We start from the raw sequence: 23,177 nt of genomic DNA, 5'->3' as shown, positions 1-23,177 counted from the left end.
GTTTATTTCTTCATTACCTGTAAATAATTCCCATAGCTGTAGGTTTTTTTAGACATTTTTCTATTCCTCAGTAAATAAAAATGTTAAATTCATGACATTATAGCACATCATTTTCCAAAGTATATTCTAAGAAGTACTGAATCCTCTGGATTAATAATGATGAAATGCCTTTGGTAATACATGGTTAAACAAAGCTAAACCAGATCTTTATTAAGACTTTTTAAAGCTTTTACATATTATCTATTTATTTGACTTCAGAATAATTTTGTTCAAGGCCTGTATTATACCAGTGCTCTGGTATATGAATATAAATATGAGTATGAATATGAATAATACCATGAAATGTTATTATAGGATATTTTTCAATTTGCAGAAAAAATCCTCACTAAATGGATTACAATATATAGTGAATTCTTGTTGTTCCATAATGTGAATGGCCAGAAAGCTCAAATAAACTACTTTTATCAGCATAATAAATACTGATAATACAGTTCACAATATATCCTGCATGCCTGTTATAGAAAGTTGAATTATGATCTCTATATAAGACACAGATGTTTCAGTTTTTAATGATTTTAAGTCAGTCATGAACAATACTAATTTGAAAGTAGTCGCATTACTGTATGTTTACTTAATGTATAGTAATTCTCATTAATCAATTCATTAATTTACCATTTTAAAGCGAAAGGCCTAACAGGGATGTTTATCAGTCTAGCCTGAAGTTTTGGGGAAGATTTTTTTGCTCTATTTATGCCTGTTAGCATTAGCTTAACATGACATTAAAATATTAGACTTATTTTTCAGTTTATAAGTTTTGTTTGATTATTAATTTGCTTCAGTGAAGCTAGTGCTATCTTGCTATAAACTGCTCATTTTTTTTTTAGACTTAAGCTAGTTTTTTTTCTTACAAACACATTAAATCAGATTTTAAAAACCTGGCACTGCAGTTGCAAATAGAAATGAAAATTAAGAAATAAATGGTTCTCATTATTTCTTGTCATTCATAGTACTCTTATTTTGTTACTTTGTTTAAATTATATTTTATTTTTCTGTTTATGATAATAGACTTAAAGTTGCATGTTGTGAGTTTTAGTATTTAAATTTTTAAAATAGCTTTCTGTGTTGGAAAGAAGCATCCTACTTTTTGTCCCAGTTCTATCTTAGCTTTGTAATTTATTGATAAGTAGACATTTAAAACCAATTACCCTTTCTATCAGAGTTGATTCTGAGTGATCATTTTTGTACGTCCCCTTTTTCTTTAGATACTGCCCTTGGTGCATTAGCAAGAGTCCTGAGGGAAGACTGGAAACAAAGTGTTGAGTTAGCTACAAACATAATATACATCTTCTTTTGCTTTTCCAGGTAAGTGTAAAAATTAGGAAATAAAAGTTCTGATATATCTTTCTCTCTCTGTCTGTGTCATTGCTTTAAATAGTAGATCACTAGTTTTCTCGGTCTCTGTATGTGTCTAACAGTGCTCTGCCTTTCAACTATTTTCCATTCTCTGTCCCCTTTGTTGTTCTGTCTTTCTTTCGGTCTGCATTCACCAAGCATGTGCATGTGCAGTAGGATAATACAATGGTATAAAGTTTAAGAGTTATGGGCTTTGGAAATAGACTCTCTGAATTTGAATCCAAATCCTGCTGTTTTTAGCTGTATGGTCTTGGTTAGATTACTTAACCTTTCTATGCTCAGTTTCCACATCTAATTTTGGAAAGTAATAGTAGCAGCCTTTTCAGATAGATATTAGAAAAAAGCTTGACCTAGAGTAAGTGCAAGTAAGTGTTATTGTTTTATATACAGTTGACCCTTGAACAACATGGGGTTGAACTGCACAGGTCCACTTGTATGTAGTTTTTTTCACTAAATACGTACCACCATACTATATGAAGGTACTAGTTGAATTTGTGCAGAACCACCAATATGGAGAACCCACTATAAGTTATATGTACATTTTTGATAACGCAGAGAGTTGACCACCCCAGTCACTGCATGATTCAAGGGTCAGCTGTGCTTGTGTATATCCACTGTATATGTTTGCAGATGCGTTCCTGTTATGTATTCATGTATATCATTTATAGACATTTATTCTTTAGAAGGATGCTTATTGAGGCAATGTGAAAAGTTTCTGACTTTTCAGAAATTCTAGGGAATTTTTTGCCTCTGTTCTAAAAATGTGCCAGCATTAGCAAATAAGTATTTACTGAATAAGTACTTGGATGAGTAAAGTGCCTAGGAAACATATAAAACCTGATTGTTAATACTTAACTAGTTTATTTCCTGGCATCAATAATAGTACTGTTATATTATTAGTTTTGTTCAGTGGTAGTCTGAAATTTTATTTTGAGGATATCTAAATATTTAAAATGGTGGTTAGTTGCAAAAACGCATTTTGTTCAATTTTTAACTTAAAAATAATTTCATTTCAAGTAAAGATTGTATTTTAAAATACATTTAAAGTAATCTCACAATTTTGAGTCTTCCTAGTATACTCTGAGTATGTTCATTTATTAAAATATGTATGTAAAGTCTATTTTACATTGTTTGTACCAGTGTTCATCCAAAATAGATTTCCTGAAGCCTCAAAATGTATTCCTTTAAATACATACTAAAAACTCTTCTTTAAAGCTTTTCTCAGTTTCATGGACTTATCACTCACTATAAAATTGGAGCTCTGTGTATGAATATCATTGATCATGAATTAAAAAGACATGAGCTTTGGCAAGAAGAACTTTCTAAGAAGAAGAAAGCTGATATCCTTTGAAGCAACATTTCACCCCACTGCTGTTGCTTGTGAGCTTTGAATAGAGGGGATTTTGTTTTGTCACTCACATTACTTGGAAAAATGCAATAGTGTATTGAAGGTTAAGATGAAGATTAAAATTAACAGAATGAATATATTTTCACATATAGTTTTGATCTTTTTTACAACTTTGATTAGGTGATAAGCTAGAGGAATAAATAATAGTTGTCCTGGATAACTGAATTTGTGAGTTTCTAAGTGGCTGTGCTATTATGTCCCCTAAGACCATTTAGTAAGCTGAAGTCTGGCTCACCACTGTTGGCCTATGTAGTTCTCTCTGTGAAATAAGGTGACTTTGATTGGAATGAGTGTGACTTTGGTGAAGAACATAGTTTTAAATTCTATTTTTTCTAATTAAGTGCAAAAACTATTTTTAAAAATACATACAGATTTGAGATGCCTGTAGAATCATAGAACCCATGAAAGGAACCTTGAAAAATTATCAGTTTTAACCTATAATTCAGTCCAAGAATCTTTTCTGCAACTTCCTTACCAATGGATTGTTAGTCTCTTCTTTAACATGTCACTGCTTATTCTTTAACTCATTCTGTGTTTTGGCATTCTACTCATTATAATGCTCTTTTGCCTAGTGTACCAAAGTCTACTTCCCAATAGCTTCTATTCTTTGATTCTAGTCTTGCATACTGAAGCAATATAGAATAAGGATATTCTCTTCAATATCCCATTCCTTATATTTAAAGATACTGATCATATTTCCCCTACAACTGTAATTCTTTTTTTTTTTTTTTAACAACTGTAATTTTTAATTGAAGGCCCGGACTTACTCATATCTGTCTTCATATGATATGTTTTGCAGATGAACAAGCTGTATTAGTCAGTTTCTTTTGAACCCCAAATTTATTGATCTCTTTTAAAAAATAAAAATATTGTTTCTGTTGTGCCCAATATCTCATGTTTTTACCTCCCCTTGGTGGGATCCCCAAGTCACTATAAAAATACACCCTCACACACACACACACACACACACACAGATTTGACTTTTCTTAATTAGGATCTGCACAGGTTTAGAAATTTTCTGTGTGTGCTCTAAGTTTCTGACATCTAGATTGGTATTGACTTAACCCATGTGGATAATTTAATAATCCTAGAGGCCATAGGTAATTTCTTGAGTCCCAAGTTTGCTGAATGTACCTAAAATGTGCAGGGGACTGTTTGGGGTTATAAGATATAATTTTAAAATGTTTTTCTCTCGCTTTGGGATATTTTATTTTTGTATGTAGTCTGAAGAGGGTGCTAACAAGCTTTAGATCTAATCAATATCCTTTGAGTATACTAGACATCTGTCTGAAGTAGAATTCACTATCCTTATCAAATAAACCATTCTTTAAGGCTGTAACCTTTTTGGTTCATGGACCCAGTTTTTAATCTGGTGAAAGTTGGAGACTTGTGCATATTTGTAAAATGCATACAGTTTTTGAGGATTTATGTATTTGGCAAAGCCTAAACATGTGTTTACCCAAGGTCTGCAAGCACATCCTTGAACCCTAGGTTAAGAAGTTCTATTCTAACACAATTATTGTGCAGAGAAGAATATTTTAATTAAACTCTTGGTTGCAGAAAATAACTGGATAAAATTGCACATAAAATTTAATAGTTTTTCATAGTGTTTTTCAGTAGGTTTACTTTGCTTCATTGAATATGGATGATCCTTAACTTGTTTACTTGATGAAGACCCTGAAAACCAAACCTTGAGAAAAGATTATGAAAAAACATTTAAAAAATACCAGGGGCTTGTGGTAAAACAGGAACAGCTGTTACGAGGTATGAATACCTAAGCAATGAGAATGCAACAGAGTGCTTACTGTACATTTAGTTTATGTTTGTCAGATGAATAAAGCTAATGTCAGAATAATTGAAAATTCAGTGAATCTTAATGTGCTACAAAATCTTGTCTTTAGCATTGATATTAATGTTTTAAATTTCACTCTGCTATCTTTCCACCGAAAGGCCCCATTCAGTTCTTAAATCTATAAATTACATTCTTGAAATTGTTTTAATCATAAAGGGTTTTTAATCCAATATGTGGCCTTTTCAGTAATAAGAATCTTGTTTCTCAAACCCTACCATATGTTTCTTATATGGTGACAATTTTGTTGCTTTCTTAGGAAACTGGTGTAAAACTTTTCAAGATATATCTCTTTAATAAAAAATAGTCTCATCTTTCTAGGGTTTGTTGAGAGGTTTAACAGTTTAATAATATGATTTCTCAGCCATTGATAAGATGCAAAATCTTATATCATTTATAAGAAATTACTGCTTTGTAGCTGACTATTGATTTTTCACTCAGTTTTTATTGAGATATACTTGACATGTAACAAACATTGTATAAGTTTAAGATATACAGTGTAATGGTTTGATACAAGTATATATACCAAAATGTTCACCACATAAGATTGCTTAACAAATCCTTCATCTCACATAATTACCATTCTGTTGTTGTTCTGGTGAGAACAGTTAACATCTACTGTCATAGCACCATTCAAGTATACAATACAGTATCTTCACCTGTCACCATGCTGTATATTAGATCCCAGAACTTATTCATCTTATAATTGAAAGTTTGTATTCTTTGAATACCATCTCCCCATTTCTCCCACAATACAGCTTCTGGTAACCATCAGTTTACTTGTTTTTGTGAAGTCAAAGTTTTTACATTCCATGTAAAAGCATATAAGTGAGAACCTACAGTGTTTGTCTTCCTCTGTCTGACTTATTTTCCTTAGCAAGATGCCCTCAAGATCCATCTTTGTTGACTCAAATAATCAGAATATCATCCCTTTTTATTAACAAACAATATCCTATTCTGTATATATATGTTACGTATAACATATGTAAGTAAATAATAGTATATATTTCATATATATTATCAGTTCAGTTCAGTCGCTCAGTCGTGTCTGACTCTCTGCGACCCCATGGACTGCGGCACGCCAGGCTTCCCTGTCCATCACCAACTCGCTGAGTTTGCTCAGACTCAATGTTCATCAAGTTGATGATGCCATACAGCCGTCCCATCCTCTGTCGTCCCCTTCTCCTCCTGCCTTCAGTTTTTCCCAGCATCAGCATCTTTTCCAAGGAGTCAGCTCTTTGCATCAGGTGGCCAAAGTGTTGGAGTTTCAGCTTCAGCATCAGTCCTTCCAATGAATATTCAGGCTGATTTCCTTTAGGATTGACTGGTTTGAACTCCTTGCAGTCCAGAGAACTCTCAAAAGTCTTCTCCAACAGCACAGTTCAAAAGCATATATTATATTTTATATAAATGTGTATTTCTCATCTTCTCTATCCATTCATCTATCTATAGACACTAGGGCCGCTTCCATATTTCAACTGTTAGGAATAATGCTGAAGTACACATGAAGTGCAAATCTGTCTTTGAGATCATGGTTTTATTTCCTTTGGATGTATACCCAGAAGTAGGATTGCTGGATCATATTGTAGGTCTATTTTTAACTTTTTGATGAACACCATATTGTTTTCCAGAGTGACTGAACCCAATTTATATTCCTTTCAGCAGTACACCAAGGGTTCACTTTTGTCTACATCTTGCCAGCATTTATCTGTTGTCTTTTTGATAATAGCCATTCTGACAGGTGTGAGGTGTTATCTCAGTGTAGTATTGATTTAATTTGCTTGATGATTAGTGATGTTGAACATTTTTCATGTGTCTGTTGGCCATCTGTATGTGTTTTTTGGAAAATTTTCTATTCAGATCCTCTGCCCATTTTTTAATTGAGCTTGATTTTTTTATATTTAGCTGTGTGAGTTCTTTATATGTTTTGGATATTAACCTCTTATCAGATATGTCATTTGCAAATATTTTCTCTCATTCAGTAGTCAGCCTTTTCATTTTGTTAATAGTATCCAATGGTGTGTAAAAGCTTTTTAATTTGCTGTATTCAAATTTGTTTGTTTTTACTTTTGTTTCCCTTGCCTGAAGAGACATATTCAAAAAATTATTGTTAAGGTTGATGTTATAGAGCATCTTGCCTTTGTTTTCTTCTAGGAGTTTTATGGTTTCATGTCTTATATTTAAGCCTTTAAGCTATTTTGAGTTTATGTATATGGTGTGAAAAAGTAGTCCAGTTTGATTCTTTTACATGTAGCTGTCTAGTTTTCCTAATACTATTTATTGAAAAAGCCATCTTTAGCACTTGTATATTCTTGCCTTCATTGTCATAGATGGACAATTATTCTTGCACTCTGTGTTCTGTTCCATTGATCTGTGTGTCCATTTTTTGTACTATACCATACTGTTCTGATTACTGTAACTTTGTAGTATAGTTTGGAATCAGAGAGTGGAATGTCTCCAACTTTGTGCTTTGTCAAGATTGTTTTGACTGTTTGTGGTCTTTGTGTTTCCATATGCATATGTGTTTAAAATTGTATTTTATTGTTGGAGTGATCCATGTATCATTATGTCATGTCCTCCTTTGTTTCTAGTTATAGTCTTTGGCTTAAAGTATATTTATCTGATATAAGTGTTGCTCCTCCATTTTTCTTTTTGTTAGCATTTTCATGGAATAGCTTTTTCCATCCTCTCACTTTCAGTCAGTTTGTGGCTTTAGATCTGAACTGATTCTCTTGTAGGCAGCATATGTATAGGTCTTGTTTTTGTATCCAGTCAGCCACTGCATGTCTTGATTGGAGCTTTTCATCCATTTGCACTTAAAGTAATTATTGATAGGTATGTAAGTGGCTCAGTGGTAAAGAATCCACCTGCCAATGCAAGAGATGCAAGAGAAGTAGGTTCAGTTCCTGGGTCTGAAAGATCCCCTGGAGAAGGAAATGGCAACCCACTCCAGGATTCTTGCCTGGGGAATGCCAAAGAGTCAGACACAACTCAGCAACTGAGCATTCACATACATACTTTTTGCCATTTTTTTGTTTTGACTAGTTTAATTATATTGACTAGTTTAATTATATTGTAGCTGGGCTTCCCTCATAGCTCAGTTGGTAAAGAATCCACATGCAATGTGGGAGACCTGGGTTCAATCCCTGGGTTGGGAAGATCCCCTGGAGAAGAGAAAGGCTACCCACTTGCAGTATTCTGGCCTGGAGAATTCCATGGACTGCATAGTCTATGGGGCCGCAAAGACACACTCAGACATGACTGAGTGAGTTTCACTTTCACTTTGATGTAGCTTTCTTCATGTTTCTTATTCTTAGATTTCACTGACCTTATTGGGAATGTGGATTTATATTTTTTATCAAATTTGAAAAATTACCAATTATTATTTAATCAGGGACTCCAATTACAGTTATATTAGGTCACTTGAAGTTGGTTCCATAGTTCACTGATACCTTTACATTTTTGCTGTTGTTTTTCTTTGTGTGTTTAATTTTGAATAGTTTTTAGTTTTGTCTTTAATTTCAGTAATCTTTTCTTCTCCAGTCTCTAAACTACCATTAATTCAATTTAGTATACAAATCTCAGGTATTGCAGTTTTCATTGCTAGACATTTGATTTAACTTTATATATATCTTCCATGTCTCTACTTAACTTTTAGAACATTTGAAATACAGTTATATGACTTTTAATATTCCTGTTCCATCATTCTAACTGTGGTGTCAGTTCTGGGATACTTTCAACTGGATGATTTTTCTTCCCCTTATATATTGTGTTTTCTTGCTTTTTAAAAAGTAATTAGGTAATTAATTAATTTGACTGTGCTGGGTCTTAGCTGTGATTCACATGATAGTTGGGGCATTCAGGATCTATGTCCCTGACCAGGGATTGAACCGGAGCTCCAAATCTTAGCCATTGGACCACCAGGGAAGTCCCTCCTGCTTTTTTTGAATGGTTAATAATCTTTGATTGGAGGCGGGACTATGTGAAATTTTCATTGTTAGGTGATGAATATTATTTTATTCCTATAAATATTTGTGAGCTTTATTTTGAGGCATAATTAGATTACTTGGAAACAGTTTAATCCTTTTTGATCTTGCTCTTAAGATTTGTTAGTTTGGACATGAGCAGCATTTAGTCTAAAACTAATTATTCCATACTACTGGGGCAAGACCCATATGAATATGAAAAATAGGTGTAAGATCCTTAAATTCAGGCTCTCCAGGTGGCACTAGTGATAAGGAACCCACCTGCCAATGCAGGACATGTAAGAGAGGCTAGTTCAGTCCTTGGGTTGGGAAGATTCCCTGGAGGAGGGCATGACAACCCACTCCAGTATTCTTGCCTAAAGAATCCCCTGGACAGAGGAACCTGGCAGACTACAGTCCATAGGGTCACAGAGTTGGACATGACTGAAGTGACTTAGCATTTACATCCTTAAATTCAGCTCTGGCTATACTGTACATTTTTTTAACACAGCAGCCCTTGTGTGTTGAAATTTTACCTTGTTTTCCACATGTATAAAATTATTTTTCTCTATTTTCCTGTTTTATTATTTTCTATTATGTACCTTTAATTGACATTTGATTACCATGAAACGTTTATCTTGAAAAAGGTAGGAATCATAGTCTTATTTTGGTTATTGTGTCTTTCTCAACATCATAAAAATATTATTATATATATGCTTTATTTATTATAGCATATATATCAATGTTAATAATTTTCTAATGAATAGCTAGTTAAAATTTTAAAGATAACATTATCTTCTTAGAACTACATCTGTCACTTTAGTGAGTAGAAATGATTTATTAAATTGTTGATTCGACGTGCCAGTTATTTAACTCTCATTTATTTTATTTTTCCAGTTGCCCTTTATTTGCTTCTGAATCTTGCTGAGGATACACGTACAGAGCTGAAGATGAGGAACAAGAACATAGTTCACATGCTGGTGAAGGCTCTTGATCGGGACAATTTTGAGCTGCTTATTCTAGTTGTGTCATTTTTGAAGAAACTCAGCATTTTTATGGAGAATAAAAATGACATGGTAACTTATATTGAAACAGTCCATGTTCACCATTTTCAAGTTAGAATATTTTGATAAAAAGTATACATATTATCCCCCGATTAAGATAATTCTGAATAAAAAAGTTATAATAGCAGTAATTCACTTAAGTAGCTTCATTAGGAAATATATTTCATATTAGTTAATAATCCAGATAATTGAAATTTTCTGAATAAAATATTTTCCTAATATACAGAATGAATCTTTCCATATTAAACATTATATATAGAAAGTAATTTTAACTTTAGATTGTGATTCAGAGTCATCTGGCCCTAGTATTTTCCCCTAAGCTCTTTTTTCTCCTGCATTTCTGGTATTAGTGTGTGGCAGTATAGTTTAGCCCAGCCTCCTCCTCCTTTATTGTTCCAGTTGGTAGCTGCAGCCTGTTGATTCTGCTTGATAGATCCCTTGAGGCTATCCTTTCATTCTGTTCCCAGACCCATGGTTTTAGTTAATGCCCTCTTTATTTGTACCATCTTCATTTCTTTTTGTATCACTACAGTAGGTTCCCATTTGCCATCTTGTATTGATGGAGTTATTTTTGATAAATGGTACAAAGTGATCATATATTATTTCTCCAGCTTAAAAGTATATGTAATACAGAAATATGTAAAGATGGAATAGGGAATTCTCTGGTGGTCCAGTGGCTGGGACTCTGCACTTCCACTGCAGGGGTGCAGTTCTGTCCCTTGTTGGGAAACCTAAGATCCCACATGCCACAAAGCACAACAAAAAAGTAAATAAATAAAGACAGAATAAAAATTATCTGCTTTTTTCCATGTCATTAAAGAGTCTTTGTAAGAACGATGTTATGTTAAAGAGGTCATACAATAACCATACCTTGCCTTCAGATGCTGAAGTTGCTATACTTTTAGCTATTATAAATAAGACTTCAGTGGACACAGTTATACATGCATTTTTGTCTATATTCTGTTTGTTTTCTTAGGATAGATTTCTAGGAGTGAAACTCTTGGGTCATTGGCTTTAACTTGATTGGAAATTTTATAACTATATGCTATTACAAGTCATTAGGTGACTGTGTATTATCAGTATAAATGGATTCTCCTTCAGATAGTCTAAATATATAGTATTTTTACCTGTATTTTTCCCTTCTTTTAAAATCTAATGAGCTAGGAAATAACTTATGCTTATTGAATGACATGGTGTGCTCTTTGAACACCTGAGACTGATTAATTAGGTTTATTAAATGCCTTGAATTCTGATACTTGAAATACATGAAATTTTATTTTACCCAAAAATATTTAGTATGCATCATTTTCATCATTAGTTTTGATGATTGTTGAAGATCACTGTGTCTGATACTGTTTTAGGATTGAATTTACTTAAATTAATCTAAAACATGTTTTTGTTTTCATTGATCTTATATTCTAGAAGAATATGACATGGTGATATATTAATATATATTCCTGAGTATAGTAGAGTGTGGCTAAGTATTTGTTTCCCCTTGCTGTAAGTTGAAATATATTCTTCCATTTATGTATTTGAAATAAGTTCACCTTTAACAAGTGTGCACAATTCAAATTGATTTGCCATAAGTATGTATCTACTATGCATTGTTTATATTTGTATTTAGATAATACTCTTCTTCTTATGTATTTATTCTGTCAAAAGATGATCTCCGAAACATAATGAAAAATTATTTTCTGGTAAAATAATAGATTCAGAAGCTACAATATAAATTATCTTATCAAATGTCACAAATTATTGGGGAGGCAAAACTGAGGATCAGAAAAGGTAATTCATCCAAAGTCATAAGAATAGTTTGATTGGCAGGAATTGTAGTGTATATGATGTGCATTTCATCTTTCATTGTGGAAAAGAATTCATTTTTCCTAAGGGTATTATATAGAATCAGGATTCTTAGAGCTCAACGAGACCTAATATCTATGTCTACATTTGTAGATTAACTCTTAATTATACAGATGAAGTAGCAGAGAGTTAGAGAGGTTAAATAATAGGCTCAAGGAAACATCTCCAGGATTTGGCTTCCTACTCTTCCTCTCTGCCTCCAAGACAAAATTCATTTTATGTTGCTTTTTAAAATAACATTTTTAGCAAGATATGAAGTATAAGCAATTTTTAAATGTTGGCTTTCAGAACTGAAAAATAATTACTTAAATGCTGAAATAAATTTGCTCATAAGTGTTTGATAAGCTGTCACTTTGCATAGAACTTTTAATAAAAGTACTAATTAACTAAATTTCATTTTAGAAGCATCAAATTGAGAGGGCATTATTGAGATAAAATTACTAAATTTAGCTTTGGGGATTGGGCTTTATCAATCAAAAACATGATTAGAAGACTGTGTTTAGTTTGCATAAAAAACCTTTCAATTAATGATTTAAATTGAGTTTTCATTTTTTTTTTAATTTTATTTTATTTTTAAACTTTACAATATTGTATTAGTTTTGCCCAACATCGAAATGTATCTGCCACAGGTATACATGAGTTTTCATTTTTAATATAAATACAATATGCTTAAAAGGGACTAAGTCATTCTAGAATTTGAATTTAAGAACAACATAGTGTCTAGTGTTTAACTACATGATTGTCCTACCTGGCACATTTTACATTTCATTCTGTGCAATGGAAATACTAATTAATTAAAAAAAAAAAAAAGCTCTCCAAGTTACTTTATTAAGTTTGCTATAACAACCAGTGTGTACTGTGGCTTTTTTGAAAGAAAAATATTATTTAGTATATTAATAACAGATGAAGCCTTGTGGCAATTTTATTTAAAAAGAATGGAAGGGAGGGATAACTGATTTGTTTGTGATATTTTATTATTTATCTAAATAAAGTGTTCATTTTACTGTTGAAATGAACTAATATTAACCTTGCTTTTTGGGGTTATGTATTTTAAAGGAAATTTAGTTTGCATAAAAAGTCTTTCAATTAATGATTTAAATTGAGTTTTTTTAGTATAAATACAATATGCTTAAAAGGGACTAAGTCATTCTAGAATATGAATTTAAGAAGAGAGAGGATATATATTCCTTGGGTTGCTTATCTTCTTATTAATTTTTGAGCCTTGTTTTTGTATTTTGAATATAAGTCTTTTATCAATTATGTTTTACAAGTATTTACTCCCTTTTATGGTTCATGTTTTTATTTTCCTGTGAGGAGCAAAGGTTTTAATTGTTACGAAATCCAGTATATAAAAAAACTTCAATGGATTATATTTTGGATTTGTATCTAAGAAATTTTTGCTTAACTTAAGGTCATGGACTTTCTTCAAAAAGCTTTGTAGAGTTTGTGGTGTTGGTGGTGTTGCTTTTGTTTTAGTCTATGATCCATGGAGTTTTAGTTAATTTTACATATGGTGCTTACATATGATTAATTAATTTTGTATATTAATTTTACATATGATATAATTTTACACATGTATCAACATCCGTGTTTTGAATATGGATTTCTAATTGCCCTTGCACCATTTGTTGAAGAGACTGGCCTTTCTCCACTAAATTGCCTTTGTACCTTATTGAAATGCCTTTGTACTGTTGTTGAAAATCAACTGCCCCATGTAAGTGTGATTTTATTTTTAGACTGTTTTCTGTTCCATTAATCTGTTTCTACGCTTTTGCTGATGCATGTTTGTCTTGATTACTGTAGCTTTTGTAATAAGTCTTGAAATCAGGTAGAGTGAGGCCTCAAAAGTTGTTGCTGTTTTTCAGAATCGTTCTGGCTACTTCAAATTCTTTATCTTTCTATATATATTTAGAATCAAGTAGTCTGTTTTGTTAAAGAAAACAAAATATCTTGGAATCTTGATTGAGACTGAATTGAGTCTATTGGCAGGATACAGTGTGTTAACCGTATTGAAGTCCCCAATCCATGAACATATTATAACTCTCCATTTTTTAGGTCTTTCTTGATTTCTTTCATGATTTTGTAGTTTTACGCACACATATTTTGCACATATTTTGTTAGATCTCTACCTGTGTTTTACCATTGTGATGACAGTTGTTAAAAAAGAAAGTATCAGTTTTCTGCTGTTGAATGGTAGAATATAGATATATAATTTGTAGATTGACCTTCTTATGTCTTGAAACATTGCTAAATTTATTTTTCACTTGTGGCTTTTTGACCTGCCCACCTCTAGGTTTACTTATTCTGGCATTAGCTATGACAAGTCTACTAATGAGCCCTTTGAAGATTTCCTTCATATGTGTTTTAAAATTTAATTCTTTTGGTGTCATTTTTTCTGTGAGATACTCTGTCCATTCACTTGTGGTTTTCATCTTTTCCAGTAGGGTCTTTAACATATTAATCATAGTTATTTTAAATTCTCTGTCTAGTAATTAGACAAGTCATATCTGAATCTGGTTTTGTTGATGGCCTTATCTTATCAGTGGGTTATTTTCTTGCTCTTTTGTGTATCATAATTTTTTGTTGTTGTTGAAAGCTGGATACTATGTGTAGATTAGTAGAGAGTGAGATAAATGATATTTATGTATGGAAATGGTCAGACCTTTTTAGGTTTTTAATGTTGGGACTTAAGTCATTTTTGTCAGGAGTTTAACTGTTTGGTTGCCCTCCAGGCACCATCAGCTTCAAATTTATCTAGCAGTATTTTGTCTTTGGTGGAATATTGATTGCCAGAGGATTTTTCTCAGGTGTTCATGTTCCACCCTCTACTTCAGACTTTTGCAGTATGCCTGTACCTCAAAGAGAATCTTTCTCTTCATTTTAACTTCGGTCATATACTGCTGTTGTTTGTTACTTGGCTTTGTTAATTTGTGCCAGGGGTGGGGAGAGGGAGAGAAGAAACTTTTTCCATTGTTCTAATTTAGTTTCAGGCTAGTTTTAGGCTTGCCCTGTGTCCATGATTTTCAGCAGTAGGGCTTCCTAAGTCATACTGTCAACTTCTTTCCTTAGGATTTTTTTTTCTGTTTGCTTCCCCTTGCTGCAGTGGGTCTTCACCAATGCTTCAGATGTGACAGGATTTGCCATACTTCCCTGAAGCTTAAGTCTTTTGTTTTGGGGGGGAAATAGGAAAAAAAAGATCTGAACAAGATTTTGTGCCTTTTCCCCCTTAACAGTAATGTCTCTTTCTTAGGCCCATGCCTCTGTGTGGAAGTTTTCTACCATCTTCTATCCTATCCCTAGTATTTCTTGTGACCCTCTGATAAGGTCCTTGGAAAAGAGTTTGCAAGTGGTTGCAAACTCCCGAGCATCTATAGCTTCAGAGTTCTGTAGTCTCAGGCTGCTTCACATTTGGCATTTAACTAAGCTATTTGTTTAACTTTTTGTTCAGTGTTCCTACTGAATTCTGTGGTAGCCTTCTTTTTCTTCAGTGCTCTGCTCCATATAAACCAGTGCTCATTAGCCTTATCTCCTTGGGTATGGCTGTTTTCCTTATATTTCAGACCAATTGATTTCCCTGCAACCTCAGCTCCAATGCTGTTTTGCTTTTTAAGTTGTGATTTTGTATTTGGGTTTTTCTTACAGTTAGAGTAAAAACCACATGCCTTCTCAGTTAAGAAACGTTTGTTGAATGAATAAATAAACCGAAAAAGAAGTTATTCACTGTAACCATAGAAGCTAGTAATAGAATTACAGTCCTGTATAACATGACAAATACTTGTCACTGGCCTAAGTGGGAATTATTGTGTGACATTAACAACTGAATCCCACAGTCTGCTTGGAAGATTAAGCTGGGAGAAAGGGAGAATCAAAGTTAGAGAGTCTTTGGAGATGAACTTGTACTTCTTTATGCAGAGCTCTAGGATATGACTGCAGTGTGTCCATGGAATATAGATACACATCTGAAGGAAAAATTGTTGTTGGATTGTCAATTCCCATTAAAAATAATTGTTTACTCCTTGGCATAGAATGAAAGGAAAAAATTATATTGAGGCCTCAGTTATTAATGTGATTTTTATGAGGTCATTGAAAATTTGCACTAGAGATATCAGAAGGATGGTATAAATAGATGCTTTCAGTTCAGTTCAGTCGCTCAGTCATGTCCAACTCTTTGCGACCCCATGGACTGCAGCATGCCAGGCCTCCCTGTCCATCACCAACTCCTGGAGTTTACTCAAACTCATGTCTATTGAGTCAGTGATGCCATCCAACCATCTCATCATCTGTCATCCCCTTCTCCTCTCGCCTTCAATCTTTCCCAGCATCAGAGTCTCAAATGAGTCAGCTCTTCGCATCAGGTGGCCAAATTATTGGAGCCTCCATGGGTCATATAGAGTAGGAGACAACTCAGCACACAGATACACAGATTATCATTGTCTTTGTTACTGCTGTTTAGCCGCTAAGTCCTGTGCAACTCTTTTGTGACTGCAGGGACTGTAACCCCACTAGGCTTCTCTGTCTATCAGATTTACCAGGCAAGAATACGGAGCGGGTTGCTGTTTCCTTCTCTGGGGGATCTACCCGACCCAGGGATCGAACTTGCATCTCCTGCTTGGCAGTCAAGTTCTTTACGACAGAGCTACCAGGGAAACCCTATCAATATATTTACCAGACAGCAAATTATTACGCATTGTTTAAACCTTTGTTTCAAATTTAGTGTTTTCTAGGTAGCTTGTAGTTCTTTCCACATTGTTTCTAGAGTACTTTGTACATTCCACATTTATCACATTGCATTTTAATTATTTGTTTCATTTCTCTGCTCTGTTTTTAGACTGGAATCCTTAAAAGCCAAGACAGAATCTTGTTTAATCTAGGACAGGTTCTGGCACTTAGGAGGTGGAGTTTATAATGTGCTTTCAAGAACACAAAGTAATTTGTCGTCCAGTTGATGCTATGAAATAAGAGAAGGAAGGGATGAACTGGAAATATGTATTTTCTCCTCAAAAGTTTGGTTTCAGAGAAGTTTACAGATTAAAATGAGAGTAATAAACACATAGTACTTACACATATTCATGAGGGTGAAAACAATGAAAAGATAATTCTTTGTAATCTTTTTTGTCTTATTGGATAATAGAGACTGACTGCATTTGTATTATTATTTTCTATAGGTGGAAATGGATATTGTTGAAAAACTGGTAAAAATGATACCTTGTGAGCATGAAGATCTGCTAAATATCACCCTCCGACTTCTACTAAACCTGTCCTTTGACACAGGACTGAGGAATAAGATGGTACAAGTTGGACTGCTTCCCAAACTTACTGCACTCTTAGGTATGCTTTTTAAAAATTGATAGTGTTGCTTGGAATTTCCAACACCACTGGAAAATCTAAGTCTGTCTTTAAAAGTCTGCTGAAAAGATTGTTATGTATATGTTCTTTGATTAGGTACTTTATTATTAAGAAGAATGAATGAAAAAAGACCTGTGCTAGGATTTCCATGGTGGTATAGAATGAAATGAAATAGAAACTTTTAGCTGTTTGACTCTATTTACCCCTGTGAGAGTGAAGCCAAAGTGAAAATATACTACCATGGGAGCAAGAAGGAAAAATTACCCTCTCTTAAGCATTTTTTTAAAGTAGATATATACTCTGAGTTCTTATATTTTGCCATACCTTTAAAATACTCATTACCAATACACAAGCCTTTATGGAGCCTTTTTGTCATTAAGTACAAAAGGTCATTTTTATATAGTGTTAGTTAGAAAATATATTAGAGGATTCCATTTATACATCATTTTCTTTTAGCTTTTAGCAAGATACCTATATAGCAAAGGTGGATTCAAGAGTTAATGCTTTTGTGCTCAGACATAATGCTTCTCATACATAATGCTTCTTAGTATATAATGCTTCTTAGGAGAGTATTTAAAAAACCCTTTTTGGTCTATTAAGCGTCTGTCTTTATAGGCACCTGCTCCTCCCCAGCATATGCTTTATACCTTGTCCGTACTGATCTCCTTACCATCCTCTCAAAAGTTCTTTTATGTCTAAGTGCCTGTCCACCTGCCTTTTTCCTCCACCTGGAATGCCACTGCCTTTCTTAACTAGAAAGCAAATCTTTACTCAGCTTTTATAACTGTTTCTTTGTTTAGCACTGAAGTTTCATTTGTTTTTAGCTTTCTCCATATATTCAAATATTTTATGTAGTGAAATAGTTGGAATGATTTAAAGTTAAGTTTATTCTTAGTTGTCTAAAATTTGTGAATCTACTTTCTCATTGAATTCATCATTACTGTTTTATAACACTGGAAGTAAAATTTATTGAATGTTTACTTTGCCAGCTATTTTGCTTTGTGCTTTATACATTATCTTGTGGAATCCTCATCTGAGATCTTTACCCATGATTACAGTGGATAAAAGACAAAGCCCAAATTCAAATTCAGGTATATCCGCTGCCAAAGTTGGATTTATTAACTACTATAATAAGCTACTGTGTATAATTATATTAAGTCAACTATGATTAAGTAGGTAGGGAACACTATAATTTAAAATTTCAGTTCTCCAAGTCCCTTTGAAAAAAAAGTTTTAAGGAAATTTATTTCTTACTTTCTTTTTCTCAGAAAAGGAAAACTTTTAGACTATTAGTCAAAAAACATTTGATCCATTGGCCATTCCACAAATATTGCACAGAGCTTTGATTATGCATTTTAGAAGAAACTCTATTGAGGAGCACTTTCAAAAACTGCTTTTGGGGAACCAAAGCAATACAACCATTTAGTGAGGAAACAGGAAAACTTTAAAAGTATAATGGGTGGGACTTGAATTTAATTTATATGATCATTTTTTATCATAAATTCAGCAGAATTATGTATCAAATATCAGGTTAGATTCTTAATGTATGAAGATGAATAAAAGTCCTTGTCCTGAGATAATTCATAGTCTCTTTGGCTTGTTCAGTATCCAATCCACTTACTTCTAGGAAACAAATGATTTAAATGAGATTTTTGGGAAATTACTCATAGGATTCTCATTTCATATTTTATTAACAAGTAGTAAATTTTGGCATATATAAGATATTCAATACAAAAAATATTTCTTTAATCTCTCCTGGAGCTCATTTCTGGAGTCAGACTGTCTTATTAGAATTGTTACTCTTTATACTTTTTTTTTTTAATATAAATTTATTTTTTTTAATTTTATTTTATTTTTAAACTTTACAATATTGTATTAGTTTTGCCAAATATCGAAATGAATCCGCCACAGGTATACCTGGGTTCCCCATCCTGAACCCTCCTCCCTCTTCCCTCCCCATACCCTCCCTCTGGGTCGTCCCAGTGCACCAGCCCCAAGCATCCAGTATCGTGCATCAAACCTGGACTGGCGACTCGTTTCATACATGATATTATATATGTTTCACTGCTATTCTCCCAAATCTTCCCACCCTCTCCCTCTCCCACAGAGTCCATAAGACTGATCTATACATCAGTGTCTCTTTTGCTCTCTCGTACACAGGGTTATTGTTACCATCTTTCTAAATTCCATATATATGTGTTAGTATACTATATTGGTGTTTTTCTTTCTGGCTTACTTCACTCTGTATAATAGGTTCCAGTTTCATCATCTCATTAGAACTGATTCAAATGTATTCTTTTTAATGGCTGAGTAATACTCCATTGTGTATATGTACCACAGCTTTCTTATCCATTCATCTGCTGATGGGCATCTAGGTTGCTTCCATGTCCTGGCTATTATAAACAGTGCTGCGATGAACATTGGGGTACACGTGTCTCTTTCCCTTCTGGTTTCCTCAGTGTGTATGCCCAGCAGTGGGATTGCTGGATCATAAGGCAGTTCTATTTCCAGTTTTTTAAGGAATCTCCACACTGTTCTCCATAGTGGCTGTACTAGTTTGCATTCCCACCAACAGTGTAAGAGAGTTCCCTTTTCTCCACACCCTCTCCTCATTTATTGCTTGTAGACTTATAGATCGCAGCCATTCTGACTGGCGTGAAATGGTACCTCATAGTGGTTTTGATTTGCATTTCTCTGATAATGAGTGATGTTGAGCATCTTTTCATGTGTTTGTTAGCCATCTGTATGTCTTCTTTGGAGAAATGTCTATTTAGTTCTTTGGCCCAATTTTTGATTGGGTCATTTATTTTTCTGGAGTTGAGCTGTAGGAGTTGCTTGTATATTTTTGAGATTAATTGTTTGTCCATTGCTTCATTTGCTGTTATTTTCTCCCATTCTGAAGGCTGCCTTTTCACCTTGCTAATAGTTTCCTTTGTTGTGCAGAAGCTTTTAAGTTTAATTAGGTCCCATTTGTTTATTTTTGCTTTTATTTCCAATATTCTGGGAGGTGGGTCATAGAGGATCCTGCTGTGATGTATGTCAGAGAGTGTTTTGCGTATGTTCTCCTCTAGGAGTTTTATAGTTTCTGGTCTTACGTTGAGATCTTTAATCCATTTTGAGTTTATTTTTGTGTATGGTGTTAGAAAGTGTTCTAGTTTCATTCTTTTACAAGTGGTTGACAAGTTTTCTCAGCACCACTTGTTAAAGAGATTGAGAATTGTTACTCTTTATACTTTTTAAGAATGTTACATTGGGCAAATTACCCAAACTCTGATTTGGTTTCCTCATCTCTAAAATGAGGATAATAATTAGAACCAATTTAAACTTATTTTGAAGCTTAAATGAGCTATTGCATGCAAGGTGCTTAGAATGGTATCTGACACATAGTATTTTCTTAATAAATATTAGCTATAATCATTTTATTACCAATATCATCATTGTTATCATTTAATATAAAGTGGACATTCTATGAGTGTTGCTGACTTACCTTTCTATAAGCACAAATTTCCTTCTTACAGATATTAAATCACTGTTAACAAACAGGGTAGATTATTTATTTTTACTTCCCTGTGATATTTATGTTTATTCAGTTTAAGTCATTAAAATGTTCCTAATCTACTAGGGCAGAGCATAATGCTAAACATTGTAGAAAATATTTTTCAATCTATAGACATTTTGAAATTTAAAAGAAAGAATGTGTCCATATTGTTACTTCATTACAAAGTGCCATTTGAGACAGATATTGATAGACTTATCACTTTAACAAGATGATATTTACAAAGGAAGGAAGAATAGAGGCTGTAGAAAGAATTTCAGATAAAATGGTCAATATTACCTAAAGGCATAGATGGTGCCAGGTAAATATGAGGAACAGTAACTCAAAATATAGTGGGAGATAACTTTGAAAAAATGGGTTCATATACATTTATGTAATAGTATGAAGCTTAAGGCTGTGCTAAGAGTTATACTTAATATAATTGATGATAGTAATCATTACAGGATTTTGAGCTAGTTGGGTCATAATCAGAGTATTGCCCTAGGGAAAATAATCTGGCATCATTCTACTGGATACACAAAAACTAGAGTCTAAAGATGAGAACAATAGCCTGTTATGGTAGCAGGACAAGTAAAGAAACCCTCAATTAGGGAAGAGGTGATATGTCAGGTATAAGGCAGAAGAAAAGGGTAAAGAGACATAGCGTCATTGCTCATCTTCAGTCATTCAGTCGTGTCCTACTCTTTGAAACCTCCATGGACTGCAGCACGCCAGGCTTCCCTGTCCTTCACCATCTCCTGGAGTTTGCTCACTCATGTCCATTGAGTCAGTGATAGCATCCAACCATCTCATCCTCTGTCATCCCCTTCTCCTGCCTTCAATCTTTCCCAGCATCAGGGTCTTTTCTAATGAATTGGCCCTTCACAACAGGTGGCCAAAGTATTGGAACTTCAGCATCAGTCCTTCTAATGAATATTCAGGGTTGATTTCCTTTAGGATTGACTGGTTTGATCTCCTTGCAGTCTAAGGGATTCTCAAGAGTCTTCTCCAGCACTACAGTTCAAAAGCATCAATTCTTCGGCACTCAACCTTCTTTATGGTTTGACTGTCTCATCTACACATGACTACTGGGAAAACCATAGCTTTGATTATAAAGACCTTTGTTAGCAAACTAATATCTCTGTTTCTTAATACGCTGTCTAGGTTTGTCATATTTTTTCTTCCAAGGAGCAAGCATCTTATAATTTCATGGCTGCAGTCACCATCTGCAGTGATTCTGGAGCCCGAGAAAAACTCTATCACTGTTTCCGTTGTTTCCCCATCTATTTGCCATGAAGTGTTGGAAACCGATGCCGAGGTCTTAGTTTTTTGAATGTTGAGTTTTAAACCAGCTTTTTCAATATGTAGAGTACATCTTACGAAATACCAGGCTGGATGAAGCACAAGCTGGAATCAAGACTGCCGAGAGAAATATCAACAACCTCAGATGTGCAGATGACACCACCCTTAAGGCAGAAAACGAAGGTGATGAGGTGAAAGAGGAGAGTGAAAAAGGTGCATTAAAACTCATCATTCAAAAAATAAAGACCTTGACATCCAGTCCCATCACTTCATGGCAAATAAATGGGGAAATAGTGATAGGCTTTGTTTTCTTTAGCTCCAGAATCACAGCAGATGGTGACTGCAGCCATGAACTTATATAAAGACGCTTGCTTCTTGGAAGAAAAGCTATGACAAGTCTAGACAGCAGATTGAAAAACAAAGACATTATTTTGCCAACAAAGGTCCATATAGTCAAAGCTATGGTTTTCCCAGTAGTCATGTATGGATGGGAGAGTTGGACCATAAAAAATCCTGAATGCTGAAGAATTGATGCTTTTGAGCTGTGGTGTTGGAGAAGACTCTTGAGGGTCCCTTGGACTGCAAGGAGATCAAACCAGTCAATCCTAAAGGAAGTCAACCCTGAATATTCATTAGAAGGACAGATGCTGAAGCTGAAGTTCCAATACTTTGGCCACCTGATGCAAAGAGCCGACTCATTAGAAAAGTCCCTGATGCTAGGAAAGATTGAAGGCAGGAGGAGAAGGGGATGACAGATGACGAGATAATTGGATGGCATCACTGACTCAATGGACATGAGTTTGAGCAAGCTCCAGGAGATGGTGAGGACAGGGAAGCCTGGCATGAAGCAGTCCATGGGCTCTCAAAAAGTCAGACGTGACTGAGCAGTTGAACAATAACAACTCTGCTTAGAAGTTAAATAAGCAGGGTGACACTATACAGTCTTGACTTACTCCTTTCCTCATTTTGAACCCGTTCGTTGTTCCATGTCCACTTCTGACTGATACTTCTTGACCTGCATGCAGGTTTCTCAGGCGGCAGATAAGATGGTCTGGTATTTCTATCTCTTGAAGAATTTTCCACAGTTTGTTGTGATCCACATAGTCGAAGGCATTAGTGTACTCAGTGAAATAGAAGTAGATGTTTTTCTGTAATTCTCTTGCTTTTTCTATGACCCAATGGATATTGGCAATTTGATCTCTGCTTCCTCTGCCTTTTCTAAATCCAACTTGTACATCTGGAAATCCTTTGTTCACATACTGTTGAAGCCTGGCTTGAAGGATTTTGAGCTTTACTTTGCCAGTATGTGAAATGAGTGCAGTTGTGTGGTAGTTAGAACATGCTTTGGCATTACCCTTCTTTGGGATTGGAATGAAAGCTGACCTTTTCCAGTACTGTGTCCACAGCTCAGTTTTCCAAATTTGCTGGCATATTG

General features: G+C 34.1%; 1 protein-coding gene across 3 annotated transcripts in view; it reads left to right on the top strand.

Annotated features, from left to right (window-relative positions):
• The window catches only part of KIFAP3 (kinesin associated protein 3), a 142,176-nt gene that overhangs the window by 34,357 nt on the left and 84,642 nt on the right, over positions 1-23,177 (top strand). For all 3 annotated transcript variants that reach the window (XM_027564769.1, XM_027564771.1, XM_027564770.1), the window contains exons 6-10: positions 1,263-1,362; positions 2,629-2,753; positions 4,487-4,585; positions 9,533-9,711; positions 16,725-16,887. In XM_027564769.1, the coding sequence (XP_027420570.1) occupies positions 1,263-1,362; positions 2,629-2,753; positions 4,487-4,585; positions 9,533-9,711; positions 16,725-16,887 (666 nt within the window). The remainder of the gene's footprint in view (positions 1-1,262; positions 1,363-2,628; positions 2,754-4,486; positions 4,586-9,532; positions 9,712-16,724; positions 16,888-23,177) is intronic.

This window comes from Bos indicus x Bos taurus, chromosome 16 (genome assembly GCF_003369695.1).
Source record: "Bos indicus x Bos taurus breed Angus x Brahman F1 hybrid chromosome 16, Bos_hybrid_MaternalHap_v2.0, whole genome shotgun sequence".
Classification (NCBI taxonomy): Eukaryota; Metazoa; Chordata; class Mammalia; order Artiodactyla; family Bovidae; genus Bos; species Bos indicus x Bos taurus.
Note: the sequence above shows the minus strand (reverse complement) of the source record. Positions and strands in the feature narration are given on the sequence as shown.